The sequence below is a fragment of the Blennius ocellaris genome (genome assembly GCF_963422515.1).
Source record: "Blennius ocellaris genome assembly, chromosome: 19".
NCBI lineage: Eukaryota > Metazoa > Chordata > Actinopteri > Blenniiformes > Blenniidae > Blennius > Blennius ocellaris.
The window spans coordinates 25,159,924-25,184,384 of NC_137668.1; the positions used below are offsets into that span (position 1 = coordinate 25,159,924).

At 47.4% G+C, this 24,461-nt stretch overlaps 2 protein-coding genes across 4 annotated transcripts; both read left to right on the top strand.

Moving 5' to 3' along the window:
* Positions 1–5,709: 5,709 nt before the first annotated feature.
* aoc1 (amine oxidase copper containing 1) lies at positions 5,710–9,496 on the top strand (the record flags this gene model as incomplete). The annotated part of the gene is made up of 4 exons (XM_080514974.1): positions 5,710–7,246; positions 7,696–7,984; positions 8,989–9,121; positions 9,227–9,496. 4 exons carry the CDS (start codon positions 5,710–5,712, stop codon positions 9,494–9,496), a joined length of 2,229 nt encoding a protein of 742 aa, XP_080371100.1.
* Positions 9,497–11,903: 2,407 nt separating this feature from the next.
* On the top strand, positions 11,904–23,682 carry LOC308144000 (5-hydroxytryptamine receptor 3A-like). 3 transcript variants are annotated; one of them, XM_080514975.1, is made up of 20 exons: positions 11,904–12,012; positions 12,681–12,749; positions 12,850–12,903; positions 13,080–13,139; positions 13,320–13,343; positions 13,522–13,569; positions 13,731–13,790; positions 13,937–13,987; positions 14,158–14,214; positions 17,074–17,130; positions 18,181–18,255; positions 19,227–19,384; positions 19,503–19,547; positions 19,700–19,809; positions 19,970–20,139; positions 20,223–20,386; positions 21,026–21,236; positions 21,759–21,908; positions 22,120–22,193; positions 22,293–23,682. In XM_080514975.1, exons 1-20 carry the CDS (start codon positions 11,973–11,975, stop codon positions 22,518–22,520), a joined length of 1,905 nt encoding a protein of 634 aa, XP_080371101.1. In that variant the 5' UTR covers positions 11,904–11,972; the 3' UTR covers positions 22,521–23,682. The 3 variants fall into 3 exon arrangements, with proteins under 3 accessions (XP_080371101.1, XP_080371102.1, XP_080371103.1); XM_080514976.1 differs by lacking the exons at positions 11,904–12,012; positions 12,681–12,749; positions 12,850–12,903 and having other exon boundaries at positions 13,099–13,139; positions 13,522–13,589; XM_080514977.1 differs by lacking the exons at positions 11,904–12,012; positions 12,681–12,749; positions 12,850–12,903; ... (3 more) ...; positions 13,731–13,790; positions 13,937–13,987 and adding an exon at positions 16,904–16,974 and having other exon boundaries at positions 14,110–14,214.
* The last annotated feature ends 779 nt before the right edge of the window (positions 23,683–24,461 follow it).

Genomic DNA, 24,461 nt, shown 5'->3' on the forward strand with positions numbered 1-24,461 from the left:
CCTGACTGAAACGGCTGTGAAGAAAAATAATAAAGTAGGATGTCGGAGAGTTTTCTTATTTCTACATGATAAATATCAGAGCCAGTGTGACGGGAAATACATCTCAGTGAATCTATTTCACGTAATCTCTCTTCTGTATCAGGTCCATGTGTGGGACCTAGTGTTGAACAAATAACAACACTGTCAAAATAAAACCACCAAGTTGGATTGTTATTGTAGTGACTGTCAAAATAAAACCACCAAGTTGGATTGTTGTTACGGTGACTGTCAAAATAAAACCACCAAGCTGGATTGTTATTATGGTGACTGTCAAAATAAAAGCACCAAGTTGGATTGTTATTGTGGTGACTGTCAAAATAAAACCACCAAGTTGGATTGTTGTTACGGTGACTCTCAAAATAAAACCACCAAGCTGGATTGTTATTACGATGACTGTCAAAATAAACCACCAAGCTGGATTGTTATTATGGTGACTGTCAAAATTAAATCACCAAGATGGATTGTTATTGTGGTGACTGTCAAAATAAAACCACCAAGTTGGATTGTTATTATGGTGACTGTCAAAATAAAAGCACCAAGTTGGATGGTTATTATGGTGACTGTCAAAATAAAAGCACCAAGTTGGATTGTTATTATGGTGACTGTCAAAATAAAAGCACCAAGTTGGATTATTATGATGCCTGTCAAAATAAAATAAATAAAAAACAAACAAACCCATGAAGGCAGTAAAACAGATTCAGAGGAATAATCCCACCTTCCTTTCCTTCAGGAAATGTATCATCTCTGAACAAAGGTGGTTTGTGACGTTTGTCCTGAAACAGGAAGGACGTCCACTAAAGACGGACGTGTCGCTTCAAGAACATTATTTCTTCTCATTCAATCAGATTTAGAAAAGAAAATAATAAACCAATAAAAACCAACAGTTCCTCGTCCTCCAGTCCAAAGACCCTTACCTTCACCTCTCCGGATTATTTCCTCAGGAATATTCCTGGTGTTTCTTTATAATCCCCGGTTGTCCCTCCGTCTCCTGTCCTCCCCGTCCTCACAGCTCCTGGAGACAGGCCGGTGAGGTGTAGGGTTTTAAAGGCAAGGCGGTGACCCGCGGGGCGTACGTGGCCCGTCGTGATCCGGTCACAGCTGGGCCGGCAGCCATTGGTCCCCCCCACCCCCCTCGTCCCCCCCCTCACCCCCCAACCCCCGCGGGAAAAGAGACGGACGCGTCCTCTGACTCAGTCCCATCAAGAGTTGCTGGGCCCTGTGGGGGACGGGGGGCCTCCGAGGACGGATAAAGACACGTTTGTCCCTCTTTAATCCCGTAAAGGAAGGATGATAGGTGGCGTTTATTTCATGAAGCGTGTCGACAGAGACCCTCCAATACCCCCACCCCCACCACCCCCACCACCTCCACCTCCACCCCCCCAGGAGGAGGAGGTGCAAACACAGCTGTCACCGCCATGTTGGTCTGAGACGGAGAAGAGAAGAAGAAGAAGCTGGAGAAAAAAAATAAACAAATCCTCTTTTCCCACTTCCTGTTTTCACGTCATCCCGTTTCCCGCTCGCAGCGACTGAGCACAACTTTCTGGAAACGCTCCGTCTCCGTGGAAACCGCGACTCCCACGGTGCAACTTTTTTTTTGAAAATGCTCTAAATCCGTCGTTGCGTAAGCGGGGTGAAAACGACACTTCCTGAAAACACGGAAACGCTTACTGCTGCACATGTGCAGTAAATAATTGTTCTGCACATGCTCAGTAGAGCCCAGTTTCCTCCGTGGTGCCATGACTCCATCTTCCCCTGGACTTCGTGGTTTTATTTTGACAGTCACCGTAACAACAATCCAACTTGGTGGTTTTATTTTGAAAGTCACCATAATAACAATCCAACTTGGTAGTTTTATTTTGAAAGTCACCATAATAACAATCCAACTTGGTAGTTTTATTTTGACAGTCACTGTAATAACAATACACCTTGGTGGTTTTATTTTGACAGTCATCGTAATAACAATCCAACTTGGTGCTTTTATTTTGACAGTCACCCTAATAATAATCCAACTTGGTGGTTTCATTTTGACAGTCACTGTAATAACAATCCAACTTGGTGCTTTTATTTTGACAGTCAGCCTAATAACAATCCAACTTGGTGCTTTTATTTTGACAGTCAGCCTAATAACAATCCAGCTTGGTGGTTTTATTTTGACAGTGTTGTTATTTGTTCAACTTGCATGAGTTCTAGGAAAAAAGCCTTTGAATTGTAAACACATAAAAGTAGATCAACAAGTTTTTTTGTTGAGTTTCTATTAGTTCTGCTTTCAACACATTTGAGCACAAAAGTACCGTATTTCACGGACTATAACTCTAATTTGTCAACAAAAGACGGAGAAAAATACCACTTGACTAAAATAACATGCGAGACTAAGAACCAGGTGAGACGTTGTCCCGGGACACAGGAGACAGGTTCTGCTAGGACAAGCTGGAGGAGATGGTTGTCACCCGGCGACAGAGACAAAGGAAAGGGGGCAAAGTCCATCTGTGCTTGATAAAAGGACAATAAAAGCGTTATCTGTTGTGTCTGTGGTCCTCAGAGGCGGCAGACGGCCGGAGAACATGAAGAACGTTCACCAGTCCAAACGCTCAACGTCTCTTTTTAAAACCACTCTGACTCCGTCTCCATGGAAACGGGTTAACCGAAACTTTCCAAAAGCACTCGGGCTTTGTACAACATCATCTACGGCTTGTCCTCTTTAAACAAGCAGCTTTGTGTGACGGTCTGTAGACCTGTGAGAGGGTCTGTGGACATTTGTGACGGTCTGTGGACCTGTGTGACGGTCTGTGGACATTTGTGACGGTCTGTGGACATTTGTGACGGTCTGTAGACCTGTGTGACGGTCTGTGGACCCGTGTGACGGTCTGTGGACCCGTGTGACGGTCTGTGGACCCGTGTGATGGTCTGTGGACATTTGTGACGGTCTGTGGACCTGTGTGACGGTCTGTGGACATTTGTGACGGTCTGTAGACCTGTGTGGCGGTCTGTGGACCCGTGTGACGGTCTGTGGACCCGTGTGATGGTCTGTGGACATTTGTGACGGTCTGTAGACCTGTGTGATGGTCTGTGGACATTTGTGACGGTCTGTAGACCTGTGTGACAGTCTGTGGACCTGTGTGACAGTCTGTGGATGGTCTGTGTGACGCCAGCCTTGGAGCTGGAGGACGACCAACCCTGCAGCCTTATCAGGCGGTTATCTGGGAGTTACGACCCCCCGCTGGCCAATCAGCTGCCTTCGCTGCAGAGCGGCAGCTTAAATATAAACCCTGCTTCATTGATCCCAGGAGATTTTCCTTCAGTCGCTGAGGATCGACAACCAGACGCATCAGACCCTTCGGACTCCAGCGGGAAAACGGCGACAGGTACCATCTTTACAGGTACCATCTTTACAGGTACCATATTTACAAGTACCATATTTCCAGGTACCATATCTACAGCTCCGATATTTACAAGTACCATATTACAGGTACAATATTTACAGGTACCATATCTACAACCTTTCTCTGCCAAGAAACCTTTCCAATCGTCACTTGAGGGGAACATTATCATGTTTTTTTTAATAAAAAGCTGATTGGAGAATGACTGAGAACTGAAGACAGACTGAGATTGTTTGTACGCGAGGAGAGTTGGTCTCGTGAGCAAAGCCAAGATAAACAAAGTCAGTTTCACGGCTTCATCCTCCAGCAGACAAACAATGACGCAATCAAACAACAAGAGTCAATCACATGGAAGACAAACGTTTGTTCAGCTGTGGGAAGGAGGTAAGGACGGTTGAACCATGTGGTCTTTTCAAAGAAATAGACTTCATTTGCTAAAATAACAAGGTTGTGAACATTAGGTTGTGAATGCTCTGACGCTTGAGCTGGGGTTAGCTTTAGCAGTCTTATTTAACCGATTGTTGGCCACATGTCGCCTGCTGGATCTCCTGGAGCTTCCAGTTCTGTCCGCCACGCTAGCTTTCTGATGACGTTTCGCATTGTTACCTGCTGGATGTTTCTCCCGTCGCAGTGTAAATCGGTTTGGAAAGCTAACGCGACCTTTCAGTTAGCTTCATAGCTTCATGGGAAGTTAACTGTGGAAGCCAACGCTATCTTCCACAGTTAGCGTCATCAAGCACATTTCCTCAACATGACCTATTTAATTATGCACGTTAACGTGTTGGATTTTCGGGGTTTGTTTCCTGTGAGTTTGAAGTGACACCACCGATTAAACAAACGCCTCAGACTCTTCTGTACTCGTCTGTTTAAGTCTTTCTGGGAGGAAAACACCATTTAAAACCCTCCACCCTCGTCTGTTCTCCCTCTACATACTTCCTCTTGGATCGACTTCTCTGGAAACATGGCGTCGTTTGTCATTTCTATGCCGACGACGTCTAAATTTATTTTCCTCGTAATCGAGAAAATGCTTTTTTTTCTGCGAAACCGCTCCTCGACTGCCGTTGTTGATATTAAGGCTTGGATGTCCCTGCTTTTTTTATATATTTAAACAATGATAAGGCCGAGGTCATGTTGTTTGGGCCGAGTGATTCCACCAGGGTACAGGCAGTTCTGGCTCCATTAAGTCAGACCGGACTCTGATCTTAAATCAGATCTACAAATAAACTCAGTGGTCACGTCCAGCTTTTTTTTCAGTTGCGACAACTTGCCAAAGTCAAAGCTTTTTCTGTCTTTGCATCACTTTGAGATTCTAATCCATGATTTTACCGCCACTCGTTGAGAATACTGCAATGCGCTTGACGTTGGGCTCAGCGGAGAGACGCTACGCTATGCTAAGCTACGCTAAGCTATTGTAGGCTGACGGAGGTGACGTAGCGTCGACACAGAGGCTGGTGGATGCATGTAGCACCGCATTACGTAATAATGTAATAAATTGTCAACTCATTATGTATTGACGGCGCATTTTGTAATAAAAGTCTTGAACGCATTTTCTAATACTTTTGTAGTAACTTGTTCCATATGGCAAATTATTACAAAATGTGAGCATTCCACTTTTATTCAAAAGCCCTTTTTACCCTTTTTTAATTGCCCTTTATCCATAGACATGTTTCTATGTTTGATAATGAGAAAAAATTGGGATTCTTTTGGACAAAAATTATACGTCACGGTAAAACGCTGGACTCCCAATCAGGTGGAACTTTTTACATCACCTGTCGTTGTTGCTGGTAGATATTTAGTCACGAGCCAATCAGTATTTCCCCAAGAGATTAAAATTTTCTTCAAGAAATGAAACCAGATTGTAAATCTCATCATTTAACCCACATTGTGTACTAACTGGTCCAATATGCAGCAAAATGTTTATTAGAAAATCCGTTCAAGCATTTTATTACAAAACAAAATACGGCAGATTATTACAAAATGAGGTGAAATCTATTACATTATTTTGTATTGTAACATTATTATATAACAGGTTGTTCACAGCAACACGCAGCCTTTGCCTGTTGTCTGTCTATGGAGTATAAATTAAGCCTCGTGACATTTAATAAGTACTTGTATCGGTACTCGGCATCAGCAAGTAGCTAAAAGTTTGTACTTGTGCTTATTAAAAGAGAGTGTCTACTATCAACTATCTCAGTTTATCCATCACGAACATTCAGCTAGCCATGTTCTCCAGCCAAAATGAATGCAACTGAAGTTAAAACTAACTTTTCCTCTCTTGATTTTCCTCGCAGCCATGAGGCTCCTTTGTCTGCTGCCGCTGGTCTTCTTGGCCGGCGGCGGCGCCTCCAGATCCAGAGACTGGGCTCACCACGGCGCCCCCATGTTCGCCGACCTCACGGTGCGAGAGATGAAAGCCGTGCGTTCCTACATGCACGCCATCCCAGGGATGCGCCTTACCGGTGCTCGGAGCAAGACGCTGAAGAAGAACAGCATCCTGCTGATGGAACTGCAGGTGCCCAAGAAGCACGAGGCCCTGAGGGCTCTGGACCGCGGACACGCCAGGCCGCCGCGCCAAGCCCGCGTGGTCGTCCAGTTCGGAAACCAGACCAAGCCCAACATCACCGAGTACATCGTGAGTCCTCTGCCGAGGCCAAGGACTCACGAAGTCAGAACGTTCAAGGGGGGGCGGCCAGTCCGGTTTGAGTCCAGGCCCATCACTGCCGCGGAGTATCATTACATCATCAACACCCTGGAGAAGATCACCACGAAAGCTCACAAGCTCCTGTGGGAGACCACGGGTGGATTTTCCTTCACGAACTGTTCAGATCGCTGCCTGACATTTTCAGACATAGCGCCGCGGGGGCTGCGTCCCAGCGAGAGGAGATCCTGGATCATGCTGCAGAAGTTCGTTGAGGGTTATTTCATCCACCCAATTGGATTCGAGGTGTTGATCAACCACAGAGACCTGGATCCAGAGAACTGGACCGTGGAGAAGGTCTGGTACAACAGCATGTATTTCGACAGCGTCGAGGAGTTGGTAGAGAAGTACGAATCGGGACAGGTGAGAAAATCCAAACTGCCGGATCACGACGACGGCGACCTGTTCTCCACCTACGTTCCTCGAGGTCACAGCAACACACCCACGGATATCCACGGGCCAAAGCTCGTGGAGCCTCAGGGGCCCCGCTATCACACTGACCGCAACTTCGTGGAATACACCGGATGGTCGTTCGCCTATGGAGTCCGCGCCACCGCTGGCCTTCAGGTCTTTGACCTTCGTTTCAATGGAGAAAGGATCGCCTACGAGATCAGCCTTCAAGAAGCCATCGCCTTCTACGCCGGCGACACTCCGGCCGCAATGCAAACCAAGTACATCGACGCAGGCTGGGCAATGGGCACCTCGACCTTTGAGCTCGCTCCGGGGATCGACTGCCCGGAAATCGCCACTTTCGTTGACCTCTACCACTACTTCGACACGGACAAGCCCGTGTGGCACAGAAACGCTCTCTGTGTATTTGAGATGACCACTGCGATGCCGCTGAGGAGGCACTTCGATTCTAACTTCCAGGGCGGATACAACTTCTACGGAGGGCTGGAGAACACTGCGCTGGTCTTGCGGACCACTTCGACAGTTTACAACTACGATTACATCTGGGACTTCATCTTCTACCAGAATGGTGTCGTGGAAGTAAAGGTCAGCGCCACAGGATACATCCATGCCACCTTTTTCACACCTAATGGACTCAACTATGGCTCAAAGGTGTACAACTATGTGCTGGGAAACCTGCACACACACCTCATCCATTACAAAGTAGACCTGGATCTTGCTGGTGAGTGGTACTACACTACTGCAGAAACTGAATTCTGAATGCAAAATCTCCAACTTAAGAGGTTCTAAATTCCAAAATATTGTTCAGAAAAATACCACAAGGACGTCATGAGTGCAGTTATTGTGGTTCTCTGGAACACAGAAACAATTATGCTTTGAAGAAGTCTGTCACTGACGCCAGTTCAGATTAACTCACCTCCTGGACTTTACTCTGTCATAAAGGAGAAACTTGCACTATCACGTTGACCCCATTCAGGTGAAATGCTGGCTCAGGTCCACCTCTGACAGGTAAAAAGAGGCCACAAGCCATAAAGAAACGATAATATCTTGTAAAATGTGTCTGTCCCTTCTGCTGGTGTTAATTAAACGCTTGATGGACGTTATAAAGTCATCATCTTGTCCTATCTGCCACTTCCTGACCCTCGTTTGTCTCCACTGTAACGAACGCAGGTCGTGAAAACAGCGTCGAATCCGTGGATCTGAAATTCGTCAACATCACGAACCCGTGGAGTCCGGGTGACTTCGTCGTCCAGTCCAGACTCCACAGGACGGAGCTCAAGACGGAGCGATCGGCCGCCTTCCGCTTCGGCAAAAAGTTCCCCCGCTACGTGACCTTCTACAACCCCAGCCAGAATAACAAATGGGGCCACAAGAAGGGCTATCGCATCCAGTTCAACTCACACGCCCACAGCGTCCTCCCCAGAGGCTGCAGAGAGGAAAACGGGATCAGCTGGTCCAGGTAGGGAAACGTCAACCTGCTCCTCACGTTTTCTTCTCAACCCCGGTGACAGTTAGCGGAGCTGCAGAGGCTCATCGGTGGGAAATAGATGAGCAACGAGGGCAAAAAGGAGACGTTTCGCTATGACTGTTGGAAATATCTTTGAACCCTTGTCACAAAGAGTCCATCGTTTGTGTTGGGCTGTACAGGGCTATCCAAATTTTGCTTTCCAAAATTATAAAATTAATGAATTGCACCTTTATTCTCCAAAAATCTTTGTCAGAGGCTCCTTGACCAATAAAAGATTGCAGTTGTTTTTTTTAATCAAGCCATCTTTAGCCCACATGGAGTTGTGGTGTTCGTAAAGAGATCAAAGAACTCCAGAGATTTCTTCTTTCTTCTTCTGAGGAGTGAAAGCCGAGTCTTTCCCACACTGAACCCGTGGTACAATCTCTCCAGCGAGTCCTGGGCTGACCTCGTGGCTTCCTCTCGGTCGGGCGTGCCTACTTAGCCTCACAGGAAGTGTTCTATTAAGAACAATTCCTTCCCAGTGAGGAAGAGAGGCAGCTCATATCGGACTCACACCGGCATGTTTTTGGGAAGTTCAACAGTCTGCAGAGGAAACTGGCTTCGTAGATCTCAGTCCTTCAGTCGTGACCCAAACCAAAGGTTCCCTCTTTTATCACCTGCCAGTGAAGGTGATTCTCTCCGATCACTCAAGGAACCTGCAGATCAAAATCTGGACCTCCTCAACCTGGGAAAGGTTCTCCTGCATCCCAGCCTTTTCCCTGAGAGAACTGTGTCATCAGACTTTAAGGTTAGGGAACTCGGGAGACTGTTCCAGTGGACGTTGGCAGCCGTCACATTAACATCAACGTCACCCTCGCTCGCTATCAATGCATCACCTCACTGTTTGCTTGATCGCGATATTGATTCGCTGGTTCAGCATATCCGAGTTCATCTTGTCTCACAGCACGACGTGATCCAAATCCAGACGGGCTGACGTGTTCTGGCTCTTCTCTCAGGTACCCTCTGGCCGTGACTCGTCACAAAGACAACGAAGCCACCAGCAGCAGCATCTACGCCCAGAACGACCCCTGGGAACCCGCCGTGTCCTTCGAGGACTACATCCGAAACGACGAAGACATCGTCAAACAGGTGAGCGTCCGCATTCCTTATAGAAAGTTAGAGATGACCCATGTAAGGGGGAGGGGGGCGGTTAACCCACCTGATGGACCTGAATATTCGTCCCCGTCCTTGCAGGACCTGGTTGCCTGGGTGACGGTGGGCTTCCTTCACGTACCTCATTCAGAAGACATCCCCAACACGGCAACCCCGGGCAACGCCGTGGGCTTCTTCCTCCGGCCCTTCAACTTCTTCGACGAGGATCCGTCCCTGAGCTCCAGGAGCACCGTCATCGTCCGGCCCGGTCCGGGCGGGACGCCCCGGGTCCAGAGGTGGACCCCCGAGGTCGTAGGTCACTGTGTGACCCAGCAGCCCTTCTTCTACAACGGGACCTACAGAGGAGTGTAGAGCAGCTTTCATGTAAAGATCTCATCATGCTGAAACTAACTGGATCCGTTTGAAAGCTCTTTTCTTTTTCTTTTTTTTGCAGTTTATCAGATGTTTGAACGATTTAAAAAAATTCTCAATATTTTAGATTTTTAAATAAATGTGAAAGTAATAAAACTGATGTGTCAACTTCAAAAGTCTTTGTTCAAACTCAACACACACACACACACACACACACACACACACACACACACACACACACACACACACACACACACACACACACACACACACACACACACACACACACACACACACACACACACAGTGAGGCTCTATTAATCCCACGCCGCGTCTCCATGGACGTGGTTTAGGCGGCGCAGGCATGCAGGATGCAGGATGCGGTGTGTCCGCCCCGCCTGCTGGAAGCCGCGGCCGCAGCCGCGCTCACCCGCCCCCGTGGCGGGAATGCTTCAGCTGTGGCGACGGCCTGGAAAAGCAAACAGCCCGATTCCGGATCCTTCCCTGCAAACACTCAAGGATACCCTGGAAACCCCTGGAAACCTCAGAGTGCGTGCAGGGTGGTGGGCATCAACAGCCCACGGGCAGCTGTGTGTCCATTCCACACATAGCAGAGCAGTGTGTGTGTGTGTGTGTGTGTGTGTGTGTGTGTGTGTGTGTGTGTGTGTGTGTGTGTGTGTGTGTGTGTGTGTGTGTGTGTGTCAACAGTGGTTTTCGGTGAGAGGAAAAGGAATCCGGCCATCAACTGGCGTCACAATCTTCACGATCCAAAACCAGGTTTTTATAAGTGTGTGAACACGTTTAAGGGTGTAAGAAAAAGAGCTGAACCAGAGAAAAACAACACCAAACCAAAGAAAGGCGTAACGAGCGTTCCTGCAGCCGCCGGCCTGGAAACCAGAACCCACACCTGAAGTCTAACCTGGGAGCTCAGGGGGAAGAACGGCTGAACTACGTCACCTTCAATGGAAACTATCCTGGGTTTTTTTTTAGGGATGGACCGATAGCACTTTTTTTTAAAGGACAAGTACGAATACGAACCTTTAGCTACTTGCCCATACCGAGCACAGATACAGGTACTTCATAAATACCATGAAGTCAAATGAATACTCCATACTGTGAACCACTTCCCCCGCCTCCGTGTCGCCGCTACATCGCCTCCACCAGCCTCACGGTCTGCAGTAGCATAGCGCAGAGCCCCTAGCGACTCTAGCACTATGCTACTGCAGAGCCTAGCGTCTCTACGCTATGCCGCTGCAGAGCCTAGCGTCTCTCCGCTATGCCGCTGCAGAGCCTAGCGTCTCTCTCCGCTAGGCCGCTGCAGAGCCTAGCGTCTCTCTCCGCAATGCCGCTGCAGAGCCTAGCGTCTCTCTGCTAGGCCGCTGCAGAGCCTAGCGTCTCTCTCCGCGATGCCGCTGCAGAGCCTAGCGTCTCTCTCCGCTATGCCGCTGCAGAGCCTAGCGTCTCTCTCTGCTATGCCTCTGCAGAGCCTAGCGTCTCTCTCCGCTATGCCTCTGCAGAGCCTAGCGTCTCTCTCCGCTATGCCGCTGCAGAGCCTAGCGTCTCTCTGCTAGGCCGCTGCAGAGCCTAGCGTCTCTCTCCGCTATGCCGCTGCAGAGCCTAGCGTCTCTCTCTGCTATGCCGCTGCAGAGCCTAGCGTCTCTCTCCGCTATGCCGCTGCAGAGCCTAGCGTCTCTCTCCGCTATGCCTCTGCAGAGCCTAGCGTCTCTCTCCGCTATGCCTCTGCAGAGCCTAGCGTCTCTCTCCGCTATGCCTCTGCAGAGCCTAGCGTCTCTCTCCGCTATGCCGCTGCAGAGCCTAGCGTCTCTCTACGCTATGCCGCTGCAGAGCCTAGCGTCTCTCCGCTATGCCGCTGCAGAGCCTAGCGTCTCTCTGCTAGGCCGCTGCAGAGCCTAGCGTCTCTCTCCGCGATGCCGCTGCAGAGCCTAGCGTCTCTCTGCTAGGCCGCTGCAGAGCCTAGCGTCTCTCTCCGCGATGCCGCTGCAGAGCCTAGCGTCTCTCTCCGCTATGCCGCTGCAGAGCCTAGCGTCTCTCTCCGCTAGGCCGCTGCAGAGCCTAGCGTCTCTCTCCGCGATGCCGCTGCAGAGCCTAGCGTCTCTCTGCTAGGCCGCTGCAGAGCCTAGCGTCTCTCTACGCTATGCCGCTGCAGAGCCTAGCGTCTCTCTCCGCTATGCCGCTGCAGAGCCTAGCGTCTCTCTCCGCTATGCCGCTGCAGAGCCTAGCGTCTCTCTCCGCTATGCCGCTGCAGAGCCTAGCGTCTCTCTCCGCTATGCCGCTGCAGAGCGAGCTGCAGGAAGATGAAGCCATAATCTCTAAGCGGTCGTTTCCTGAAAGAGTTTTTTCCTGAGTGCGTGCGGAGAGGGCGGTGATTGTGTTTGTTTGGCGATGATTTGATAGCGCGGGGCAGTTTAGTTCAGTCAGTCGCAGCGGCAACAGGCAGCCGAGGCTCCAGACAGACATGTTCCTCACGGGTTCCTTCCTCCTCATCTTCCTCACAGGTAAGCAGCCGCCACTCCGGTTCCTCCAGTCCGGCTTTACCGCCGGCAGAATGTCGCTTTGACTCTGGAACACGATTTGGGCTCGACTCTTCAGTCTCCGTAGACTCGTTGAGGTTCTGGAGCAGTTTCCTCCAGGATTTCTCTTGTTTTGTTTTGTTGTTTCTGGGATGTTCAGTTTGCACTTGAATGGCCCGACTGGTAAAATAACCTTTGAATTTTCACTGTAAAGTTTTTCTTTGCACACTGTACATTATGAAACGGCCTCTAATCAGTCATTCGGCGCAGCAGGACGGCTCGGAGAGCCTCAATTACCTCCAACAACCCTTTACTCAACGCTGAAAACGTGAAAATGCCTCGTTTTTCGCATGACTGTTTTCAGAGGTTTCACGTTTCCACGACGACTTTTTTTTGGGAAAACGACGTCCTTTTTTAATTCGTCAGAATCCCTGACCGACGTGTGGTTTTCACGTCGGGCCGTCAAGGAAGCGCCGAGGCCAAAATGAGCTCCGGGGAGTTTTTCTCCTCTGCCAGAATCACTTTCTTCCTGCGGTCGAAGCTGAGATCAAAGGAAGTGTGATACAAACAGAGGAAACCCGGGAGCGTGAGGCCGACTCTTCCGTCTCGTCGTTCAACGTCCATGAAAACTGCTTTTTTTTCCCCCTCGTCAGGTGGGTTGAAGGGCAGTCCTCCTCTTCCTCCTCCTCCTCTTCCTCCTCCAGTGGCTGAAGAAACACCAGGTGAGACGTGACGAGTCTCTTACCTTCTGCTGCTCTCAGCTGATTGGAGCAGAGAAGTGACTCTTCTTCTTCTTCTTCTTCTTCTTCCTGTTGGACGAAGGACCAACACAGATTTCTGAGTATGTTCCTGGAGACGACGACGTCGGATTACCAGGTGAGACGGTAGATTCAATAATTATTTGCACAGGATTTCAATTCAAGAATGAACCTTACTTATGTTATTGTCTCTACTTTAATAAAGCTCCTATCTTACTAATTAGTTTTTAATTCCTATAACTGAGCTGATTGTACCAGAGAAGTGACTCTTCTTCCTCTGATTGTTTGACGAAGGGCCGATACCATTACCAGAGGATTTTCCTGGTCAGGACAACAACAATGGCGGATCACTAGGTAAGAAAATTCCCTATTTATATGCACGGGATTTCAATTGAACAACAGACCTTACTTATGTTATTATCTCTATTTTAATAAAGATCCCACCTTACTAATATATTTTTAATTCCTGTAACTGAGCTGATTGGAGCAGAGAAGTGACTCTTCTTCTTCTTCTTCCTGATTATTTTCCCGAAGATGACGACGAAGTCGAATTACCAGGTAAGACGGTAAATTCAATAACTATATGCACAGGATTTCAAATAAACAACAGTTTACTTATTACCTTTATTCTCATGACGCTCTTACTGTTCAATGCTGTTTTTAATCCCTATAACTGAGCTGATTGTACCAAAGAAGTGACTCTTCTTCTTCTTCCTGTTGGATGACGGACCAATAGAGATTCCTGAGTTTTTGCCTGAAGACGACGACGACGTCGAAATACGATGTACGATGGCAATTTCAGTGGTTATTTGCACAGGATTTCAAATAAACAACAGTTTACTTACTACCTTTATTCTCATGACGCTCGTACTGTTTAATGCTGTTTTTAATGCCTCTAACTGTGATCATTAAACCAGAGAAGTGACTCTTCTTCTCATTGTTCAGGGCCGATAAAATTACCAGACGATTATTATAGTCAAGACCACAACAATGGCCGATCGTCAGGTAAGAAAATTCAATAATTATATGCACAGGATTTCAATTCAACAATAGACCTTGCTTTTGTTATTATCTCTATGATAATTTTTTAAAATCCTTATAACTGAGCTGATTGTACCAGAGAAGTGACTCTTCTTGCTCTTATTGTTCAGGGCCGACACCATTACCAGATGATTATCCTGGTCAGGACAACAACATTGACGGTAAGACGGTAAATTCAATAATTATTTGCACAGGATTTCAATTCAACAATGAACCTTACTTATGTTATTGTCTCTATTTTAATAAAGCTCCTCCCTTACTACTTTGTTTTTAATTCCTATAACTGAGCTGATTGTACCAGAGAAGTGACTCTTCTTCCTGTTTGCTGAAGGATCAACACAGTTTGTACATCAAGGACATTATCCCGGAAATGTTGACATACATGGAGGTACGATGCCAACTTTCCCGAAATAAACAATCTTTAATCGTGTTCCATTTTGTTCTTAAACAATGTGTTCCTAGAACGTCACCTGGCTGACGAGCTTGTGGCTCCAGCTTGACTTCAGGGCATTTTAGCGTTACAGGTTAGCATTAGCTTGTGGCTCCAGCTTGACTTCAAGGCAGTTTAGCGTTACAGGTTAGCATTAGCTTGTGGCTCCAGCTTGACTTCAAGGCAGTTTAGCGTTACAGGTTAGCATTAGCTTGTGGCTCCAGCTTGACTTCAGGGCATTTTAGCGTTACAGGTTAGCATTAGCTTGTGGCTCCAGCTTGACTTCAAGGCAGTTTAGCGTTACAGGTTAGCGTTAGCTTGTGGCTCCAGCTTGACTTCAGGGCAGTTTAGCGTTACAGGTTAGCATTAGCTTGTGGCTCCAGCTTGACTTCAGGGCAGTTTAGCGTTACAGGTTAGCGTTAGCTTGTGGCTCCAGCTTGACTTCAGGGTAGTTTAGCGTTACAGGTTAGCATTAGCTTGTGGCTTCAGCTTGACTTCAGGGCAGTTTAGCGTTACAGGTTAGCGTTAGCTTGTGGCTCCAGCTTGACTTCAGGGCAGTTTAGCGTTACAGGTTAGCATTAGCTTGTGGCTCTAGCTTGACTTCAGGGCAGTTTAGCGTTACAGTTTAGCATTAGCTTGTGGCTCCAGCTTGACTTCAGGCCAGTTTAGCGTTACAGGTTAGTATTAGCTTGTGGCTCCAGCTTGACTTCAGGCCAGTTTAGCGTTACAGGTTAGTATTAGCTTGTGGCTCCAGCTTGACTTCAGGGCAGCTTAGCGTTACAGGCTAGCATTAGCTTGTGGCTCCAGCTTGACTTCAGGGCAGCTTAGCGTTACAGGTTAGCATTAGCTTGTGGCTCCAGCTTGACTTCAGGGCAGTTTAGCTTTACAGGTTAGCATTAGCTTGTGGCTCCAGCTTGACTTCAGGGCATTTTAGCGTTGCAGGTTAGCATTAGCTTGTGGCTCCAGCTTGACTTCAGGGCAGTTTAGCGTTACAGGTTAGCATTAGCTTGTGGCTCCAGCTTGACTTCAGGGCAGTTTAGCGTTACAGGTTAGCATTAGCTTGGGGCTCCAGCTTGACTTCAGGGCAGTTTAGCGTTACAGGTTAGCATTAGGTTGTGGCTCCAGCTTGACTTCAAGGCAGTTTAGCGCTACAGGTTAGCGTTAGCTTGTGGCTCCAGCTTGACTTCAGGGCAGTTTAGCGTTACAGGTTAGCGTTAGCTTGTGGCTCCAGCTTGACTTCAGTGCAGTTTAGCGTTACAGGTTAGCATTAGCTTGTGGCTCCAGCTTGACTTCAGGGCAGTTTAGCGTTACAGGTTAGCATTAGCTTGTGGCTCTAGCTTGACTTCAGGGCAGTTTAGCGTTACAGGTTAGCATTAGCTTGTGGCTCCAGCTTGACTTCAGGCCAGTTTAGCATTACAGGTTAGTATTAGCTTGTGGCTCCAGCTTGACTTCAGGGCAGCTTAGCGTTACAGGCTAGCATTAGCTTGTGGCTCCAGCTTGACTTCAGGGCAGCTTAGCGTTACAGGTTAGCATTAGCTTGTGGCTCCAGCTTGACTTCAGGGCAGTTTAGCTTTACAGGTTAGCATTAGCTTGTGGCTCCAGCTTGACTTCAGGGCAGTTTAGCGTTACAGGTTAGCATTAGCTTGTGGCTCCAGCTTGACTTCAGGGCAGTTTAGCGTTACAGGTTAGCATTAGCTTGTGGCTCCAGCTTGACTTCAGGGCAGTTTAGCGTTACAGGTTAGCATTAGCTTGTGGCTCCAGCTTGACTTCAGGGCAGTTTAGCGTTACAGGTTAGCATTAGCTTGTGCCTCCAGCTTGACTTCAGGGCAGTTTAGCGTTACAGGTTAGCGTTAGCTTGTGGCTCCAGCTTGACTTCAGTGCAGTTTAGCGTTACAGGTTAGCATTAGCTTGTGGCTCCAGCTTGACTTCAGGGCAGTTTAGCGTTACAGGTTAGCATTAGCTTGTGGCTCTAGCTTGACTTCAGGGCAGTTTAGCGTTACAGGTTAGCATTAGCTTGTGGCTCCAGCTTGACTTCAGGCCAGTTTAGCGTTACAGGTTAGTATTAGCTTGTGGCTCCAGCTTGACTTCAGGGCAGCTTAGCGTTACAGGCTAGCATTAGCTTGTGGCTCCAGCTTGACTTCAGGGCAGCTTAGCGTTACAGGTTAGCATTAGCTTGTGGCTCCAGCTTGACTTCAGGGCAGTTTAGCTTTACAGGTTAGCATTAGCTTGTGGCTCCAGCTTGACTTCAGGGCATTTTAGCGTTACAGGTTAGCATTAGCTTGTGGCTCCAGCTTGACTTCAGGGCAGTTTAGCGTTACAGGTTAGCATTAGCTTGTGGCTCCAGCTTGACTTCAGGGCAGTTTAGCGTTACAGGTTAGCATTAGCTTGGGGCTCCAGCTTGACTTCAGGGCAGTTTAGCGTTACAGGTTAGCATTAGCTTGTGGCTCCAGCTTGACTTCAGGGCAGTTTAGCGTTACAGGTTAGCATTAGGTTGTGGCTCCAGCTTGACTTCAGGCCAGTTTAGCGTTACAGGTTAGCATTAGCTTGGGGTTCCACCGTGAGCTCGGGTTGGAGGTCAGCACGAGTCTTCATGAAAAGAAGGCGGAGATGCAAAGAGGACGAGTCAAATTATATTAATTTTTTTCAGGCTATAAACACAGTTTACATCCGAACGAGCTGCTGGAAGCTGAGAGAACAGAGACGAGTACAAAATGAAACGTCAGTTACTGAACTTGTTTTAACTGACGATATCGACTGTGGCTGGTCACTGAAGCGCTCGGGTTTCATGGTTTTGAGAGTAAATATGTTTGTTTTCAGGAAAACGACCTGGTACCTGTGGTCAGAGAGGAACTTTTGACAGTCCAGAATTCGACGGTACGAAAAACTGCAAAACACCATGGGATTGATCAAATTGTGTTTTTGACAGTTTATTCACGTGTTTTATTTGGAGAAATACGTTAATTTGGCTGACGCATCGATTACTGATACTACGTGTTTTATTTCTGGGTTAATGAGAAGTCGAATGTTGTGTCACTCATTTATAGTTTAATCATTTTATGTTTGAAAAATAGTTTTGGCTCCAGTTTTTATTTCTTTACTTCCCTGCTTTCCAAAAAATCCCTCGATTAAGACAAGAGACAAAATGTTGAAACTAAAGACAACAGGTAAAGACTAAAGACATCAGGTAAAGACTAAAGACATCAGGTAAAGACGAAAGACATCTGGTAAGGCTAAAGACAACAGGTAAAGACTAAAGACAACAGGTAAAGACTAAAGACAATAGGTAAAGACTAAAGACATCAGGTAAAGACTAAAGACATCAGGTAAAGATTAAAGACATCAGGTAAAGACGAAAGACATCAGGTAAAGACGAAAGACATCAGGTAAAGACAAAAGACATCAGGTAAAGATTAAAGACATCAGGTAAAGACGAAAGACATCAGGTAAAGACGAAAGACATCAGGTAAAGACTAAAGACAACAGGCAAAGACTAAAGACATCAGGTAAAGACTAAAGACATCAGGTAAAGACTAAAGACATCAGGTAAAGACTAAAGACATCAGGTAAAGCCTAAAGACATCAGGTAAAGACTAAAGACATCAGGTAAAGACGAAAGACATCAGGTAAAGACTAAAGACAACAGGCAAAGACTAAAGACATCAGGTAAAGACAAAAGACATCAGGTAAAGCCTAAAGACAACAGGTAAAGACTAAAGACATCAGGTTAAGACTGAATGTCTAAAAGAAAATCCCATCTCTGCATGAACTAGATGACCTTGGCTACCCCTGTACCTGTCAGAGGTGGGATTCGCACCGCTGACCTTCCACTTCTCTCAGCTCTGTTGGAACCTGAACAAAGTCGACTTGTCTGGAACATGTGATGTATGACACAGTTTGTCTTTGCCTGTTTGCTTCCATTATCAGATACCTACAGGTTGAACATATCAAATCCTCCAGAATACCTCAAGGAGTACTACGCAAGCTTCAATGAAATACAAGGTGAGTGAATGTTGGCGTAACCATGGAAACGCAATGCCTACGAGGTGTGACTTGCTCATGAGTCTGGAGGAGTCGAACCTGCCACAAAACAGATTTTACATCAAAGACGTCACCGTGAGCATCTCGGATTAAAGTGACTCAACGGTTCTCTGGTGAGGACGAGCTGACGGAGGGGCTAGCTGACAAGGAGATAGCTGACAGAGGAGCTAGTTGACGGAGGGGCTAGCTGACAAGGAGATATCTGACGGAGGGGCTAGCTGACGGAAGAGCTAGCTGACAGGGAGCTAGTTGACGGAGGGGCTAGCTGACAAGGAGATAGCTGACGGAGGGACTAGTTGATGGAGGGGCTAGTTGACGGAGAGGCTAGCTGACGGAGGGGCTAGTTGACAGGGAGCTAGTTGACGGAGGGGCTAGTTGACAAAGGGGCTAGTTGACACGGAGATAGCTGATGGAGGGGCTAGCTGACGGAGAGGCTAGTTGACAGGGAACTAGTTGACAGAGGAGCTAGTTGACGGAGGGGCAAGCTGACGGAGGGGCTAGCTGATGGAGGGGCAAGCTGACGGAGAGGCTAGTTGACAGGGAGCTAGTTGACAGAGGAGCTAGTTGACGGAGGGGCTAGTTGACAGGGAGCTAGTTGACGGAGGGGCAAGCTGACGGAGGGGCTAGCTGATGGAGGGGCTAGGTGACAGGGGGATAGTTGACGGAGGGGCTAGCTGACGGAGGGGGAGAGCTCGCAGGAGGCTAGCACAACATGAAACACAAGAACATCCGGGGCCACGATGGAAAGCAAGACATGGAAACAAGGCGAAGCAGCAACCAAAAACTTTAGAACCACGAACCCTCAATAAAATAGACTTTAACTCTTCATTTGCTGGGTTCAGCGAACACTGTAGATGTATGGTTCCTCACCTGTACCTTCTCTCCCCGTCTGGAACAAACCCTCCTGACTGCACCTGTTCCTCGTTTCTCAGCCGACCCTTGCGACACACTTTGCAGTTATTCTTGGCTCATAGACGCACTGAAACTGAAGGTGGAGAAGCAGAAGTTCACCATGAGCCGGCCGGTTGAAAACCACCGCACCCTGACATACGTCTACCTGGAAATGTCCATCGCCGCCATCCTGGATGTGGTCAGCCGGCGTTTTTCTTTCATCCCTTCTTTGCCTTTCCTCTCGCTGTGGTTGTGAAGTTCAGTGCTTCCATCTCTGCTGTTTGGCATTTTGTTCACGTGTGTTTTTTTGTCCACAGAAAGAGAATGACCAGCTTTTTATCGCGCATATTTGGCTTTACATGGTGAGTTTTTGTCTACCTTTCTCTTGCCTAAAGTGGAAAGAGAGAAGTTATTCACCTTCAAACATATTAATAGTATCTTTTTTCTTCGTTTTATTAACACCTTCTGTTGGAAATCTGGACACACGCCACCTCTCCTGCATCTTCCTGAACAGGCCTGGCACAATAAGTTCATTTTCTGGCGTCCAGAGGAATTATGTGGAATGAAACATATCATCGTTCCGACGGACACCCTGTGGAAACCGGACGTGATCATTGAAGAGATGTAAGTTCATGCAATCAGATATGTACCTCATGTTGGGCCATGAAGGCCGATTCACGGTGGGACGTGAGGAACGTACGTTTTAAAAGGGAAATGTAAGCGCACAATAGAACAGGGGCCTGGTTTTACATTTGTAAAGGTGCTAAACTGGCGTCTCAAACAGGGTGGAGAAGGACAAAACTGCCCCGAGTCCCTTTCTCAAGATAAACTCGTTCGGCGAGGTGGAACTCCGGATCGACCAGGTCGTGACGGGCTCCTGTCACATCGACGTCTACAAATTCCCCTTCGACGTTCAGCAGTGCACCATCTCCTTCAAGTCCCTGCTGCACTCCGGTGAGGCCACGTGAACACATGAATGAATGAACGAATGAACGAATGCGTTCCTTCGCTGAAGCCGGACCGCTTCCCCCCTCCAGACGAGGAGATCCGCTTCGTGGTCAACAAAAACAGCACCGTGGTCTCAAAGTGGGCCACCAACGCCATGCAGTCGCAGCACGAGTGGATGTTTGTCAAGGTGGCCGTCGGCTCCAAAACCACCAGCTTCTACTCTGGAGCCAATCAGACGGCGATCGTGTACACGGTGAGTGTCTCCTCCGCATGCTGCTTTGTCTGCAGTGGGGCTGGGCGGTACGGCGTCAAATCAGTATTGTGATATAGTGATCAGAAACGATAAATTGGACGATAGCTACTCCACGGCGCCCCCTGCATGCATGCAGCAGTTCTACTGATAGGGAAACCTGGAAAGAAGATGGATGGATGGATGAAAGGTGGACACAACCAATCGATGGTGAAATTCGTTGCCAACACTTTTAACAATCGAATTTAATCGATTTTATCGATTCATTGCTGCAGCTGCTCCCCAGTCGCCTCCCTCCTGTTGGATTAGCTCTAAACCCGCGGTTCCACTGCGCCGTACGTGGCGGAGCGCGAAGGAGTGGGAGGTTACGGGACGGCAAAGCGCACCCAGGACCAACTCTGTCGCGCGGCTAAAATGTAGGCGAGGTTGTGAACAGCAGTGACCTCCTATCACTGAGAGGAGCGTCTGCACCTCCTTGAAAGACTCCATCTTCTATCATCTCGTCACTTTGACGAGGTTTTTCCCGGATTATTCCAGCTAACAGCAGAATCTGTGTTCTGCTGGGTCGCCATAGTTTCCCCTCTCCGACGTGTCAAAGTAGAACACTGTTTTCACCTCCCGTCCTTGAACATCACTTCCCAGGTTTTCATGCAGCGGAGAGCCGCCCTGCACACCGCCAACTTCCTGCTGCCCATCTTCTTCTTCCTGGTCATGGACCTGGCCTCCTTTCTGATCCCCGACGACGGCGGAGAGAAGATCAGCTTCAGGATCACCGTGCTGCTCGCGGTCACTGTGCTGCAGCTGATTCTCCACGAAATTCTGCCCTGCTCGTCTGAGAAGTTGCCGCTAATCGGTAAGTATCCCGAGAAGCTCCTTTTGTTGGACGGTGCTTCATATCAGAATGAGCTTTATTGGCCTGTGGCTGCGCTTCAGGTCCTGAGAGATCGTGGATCCAGGAACCTGTAAGCCTCCACAGTAGATACAGAATAGTGAGGGGGGGGGGGGTCGAGAGCTCCACAGCCTAGATCGGGTTCAGCTCCAGAAGGTTCTGACTGCACCAGAGGGCCAGCTCTTCCACCTCCCAACCGCAGGCGGACTCATCACCGATGACAGTGGTGTCGTCTGCCAACTTCAAGAGTTTCACATCGTTGGTGTGTCGAGGGAGAAGAGCAGTGGGGAGAGGACACACTCCTCGAGTAGTGCCCCTCGATAGGCAAACTGCAGGGGGTCCAGCAGGGGCTCCAGTAGGGGGTCTGTGATGTCCTTCAGGCGTCTCAACACCTCAGACGTCAGGCCGACGGGTCTGTCGTCACTGAGTCCTGTGACGGCAGCTTTCAGAATGCCGACTCAGCGATTCTACCGTCTGCTCCTCCAGCGGTCTACTGCATCGGGGTTTTCTTAATGATGCTGATCAGCCTCCTGGAGGCCATTCTGGCCAGGTACCTGATACAGAAGGACTCGGAAACCGAAGCAGAACGAGGCAGGAACTCAGAGAGAAGAGCCAGTTGTCTTGACGCTTCCAGAGGTGAGTACACACCCGACAGATCTCAATAAACACTGGAACGACAAAGACCCCGGACTTCTGCAGATCTTTGTATTTCCGTCTGAACCAAATGTCCAGAATTTGCACCTAAATTTGATTATAAATTAGTTAGGAAGGAAAACCCACCAGCAGACCGTGGAATCCTCCGTTTGAACGTGTTGGACTCACCCGGTGTCCAAATCTGTCCTCCCAGAGGCGAAGAACTGCAGCAGACACTCGTCCCTCCGTCACACGCAGGTTGATCAAACACCGTCCGAGACCAAAGAGGTAAGAATCACAGGAACGTCCAAAGACGGTTTAAAGTCCAAGGAGACGGGAGAAAGAATGAAGAAAACAAGTCTTTGCGGTCGTCGTCTTCTTCTGCAGGCGGGCGACGTGAAACCGCCGGCGGTGACGCTGGACGTTACGAAGGCTGCAGACGAGCTGGAAGACGACCGGAGTGTCTTCAGGAAGGAGGAGGAGGAACCTGGCTACTGGACCCGGCGGGTCAAGAAGCTCAACAGAGGCTTCTTCGTCCTGTATCTCGTCACGGCCGCCGTGTTTCTCGTCTACATGTTGTCACTGTGGAGTCGTCCGGCCGGCGACGAGTCGTAAAGTAAAACAAACGGTGTCTTTCAAAGACAGAACGTGAAAATACGTGCGAAATGACCTGGAGTCATTAAGACGCCATCTGAAAAGCGACTGATCGTCTCTCACTGAAGCCTTTATCAGAATAGCGTGCACAGTTTCATCTATTTGCACCCAAATGATTATGAACGTGAAAAAGTTACGGTTGCAGAGTGAATAAAGCTTCTGGGCCACATGAGGCTCTTCACCGGCTCCTCAAGCGCTCAACAGATTAAACATCAATACAGCTTGCTTTTCTTCTATTTAATCAAAAGGCCTCTTACTTGAAAATGTGCAAGAACTAAAACGAGAAATTAAACAAAAGGGCTAAAATGACAAATAAGAAAAACACATTTATAAAACTAAAATGACTCGAATTTCTACCATTTAAAAAAAAAAAAGTTTAGAATTAGAAGCTAACTGCTTTAAAATGAGCCCAACTGGTTAAAACAGATCAATTGGGAAACAATTTCTCAAAAAAATGCAGAAAACGTCGGTTAAAATCTGGAACGTGTAATGAAAGCTTCATTTTAAAGTTTAAAAACATCGCGTGGCTCCAGTTAAATAAGATTTTTGGTCTTAAAGGCAGCAAACAACTGAATTGGGTGAAACTATCATGCAGTTGCATGCAGTGTCCAGCAGAGGGCAGCAGGAGGACACGTGGATAAACCCTGTATGGAGGACAACTTCTTAAATATTGGACAGATCAGCATCACGAGAGACACGAAGAGGAAGAAGAGTTCGCACCAACAGTACAAATCACCGAAATGCCAAAAACTAAATACGCTTCAAAGTCAATTACATAACTAATCTTTGACGTATCCAAGACGGGGACAATACATTTCTTGTCTCTGATCATTTATTATATTGAAAATAGGTAACGTCTTCGTTTGGCTTCTCCACATGCAAACAACCACAATCAATAAACTATAGTTTGAGCAAAATGAAGGTTTATTTAAATAAAGGAAATCCAGTCAGTTGGAGTCAAAGCAGCTGAAAACAAATTACAGAAACTGAACTGAATAAAACTGAATTGATTTCAACGAAAGCATCAGTTTAATTTTCTTTTTTACAAAATTCATTTTGCTCCTCAACTTGTTCTTCGTGTTATTTAATTCGGTTCCATTCTGTTATTATTGTGTTTTCCTCTTTCTTTATATTCTTATATTCTTTTTAAATTGGAGTAAATTTACTTTTCACTGTTAAAAAAAAAAACAATAGTAACTAGTTACTTGATTTAGCTTATTTTTTGGTCAAACCACCTATAAATTAAATTAAAAACTTTAATTGATATATTTCTGATATTATTTTATTGTGTGTAAAAGAAGTAAATAATAGTAAATCAACAGTAAATGAATAAAACAACAACAAAATTTCCGCAGCAGGGATTTTCCATCCAATTATATTTGGACGTGGCAGTCGACACATCAGCTGTGATTCATGCAGTGGAACTGCGCGCACACACACACACACACACACACACACACACACACACACACACACACACACCCCGGGGATCTCGTTACAAACAGCCTCCTTCCTCTCAGGTTCTCTTATAGAAAAGTGTTTGTCGACAACCTTCCGTCAATTTAATTAATATTTTATATTTTCCTGACGACACAGTGCAGCTTATTGTTTTATTAAACCAGGTTTGATCTATAATCTGGATTGGAGGAGGAAGATGCTCTATAATCTGGTGTTAGAGGAGGAAGATGCTCTATAATCTGATGTTAGAGGACGAAGATGCTCTATAATCTGGATTAGAGGAGGAAGATGCTCTATAATCTGGATTAGAGGACGGAGATGCTCTATAATCTGGATTAGAGGAGGAAGATGCTCTATAATCTGGATTAGAGGACAGAGATGCTCTATAATCTGGATTAGAGGACGAAGATGCTCTATAATCTGGATTAGAGGACAGAGATGCTC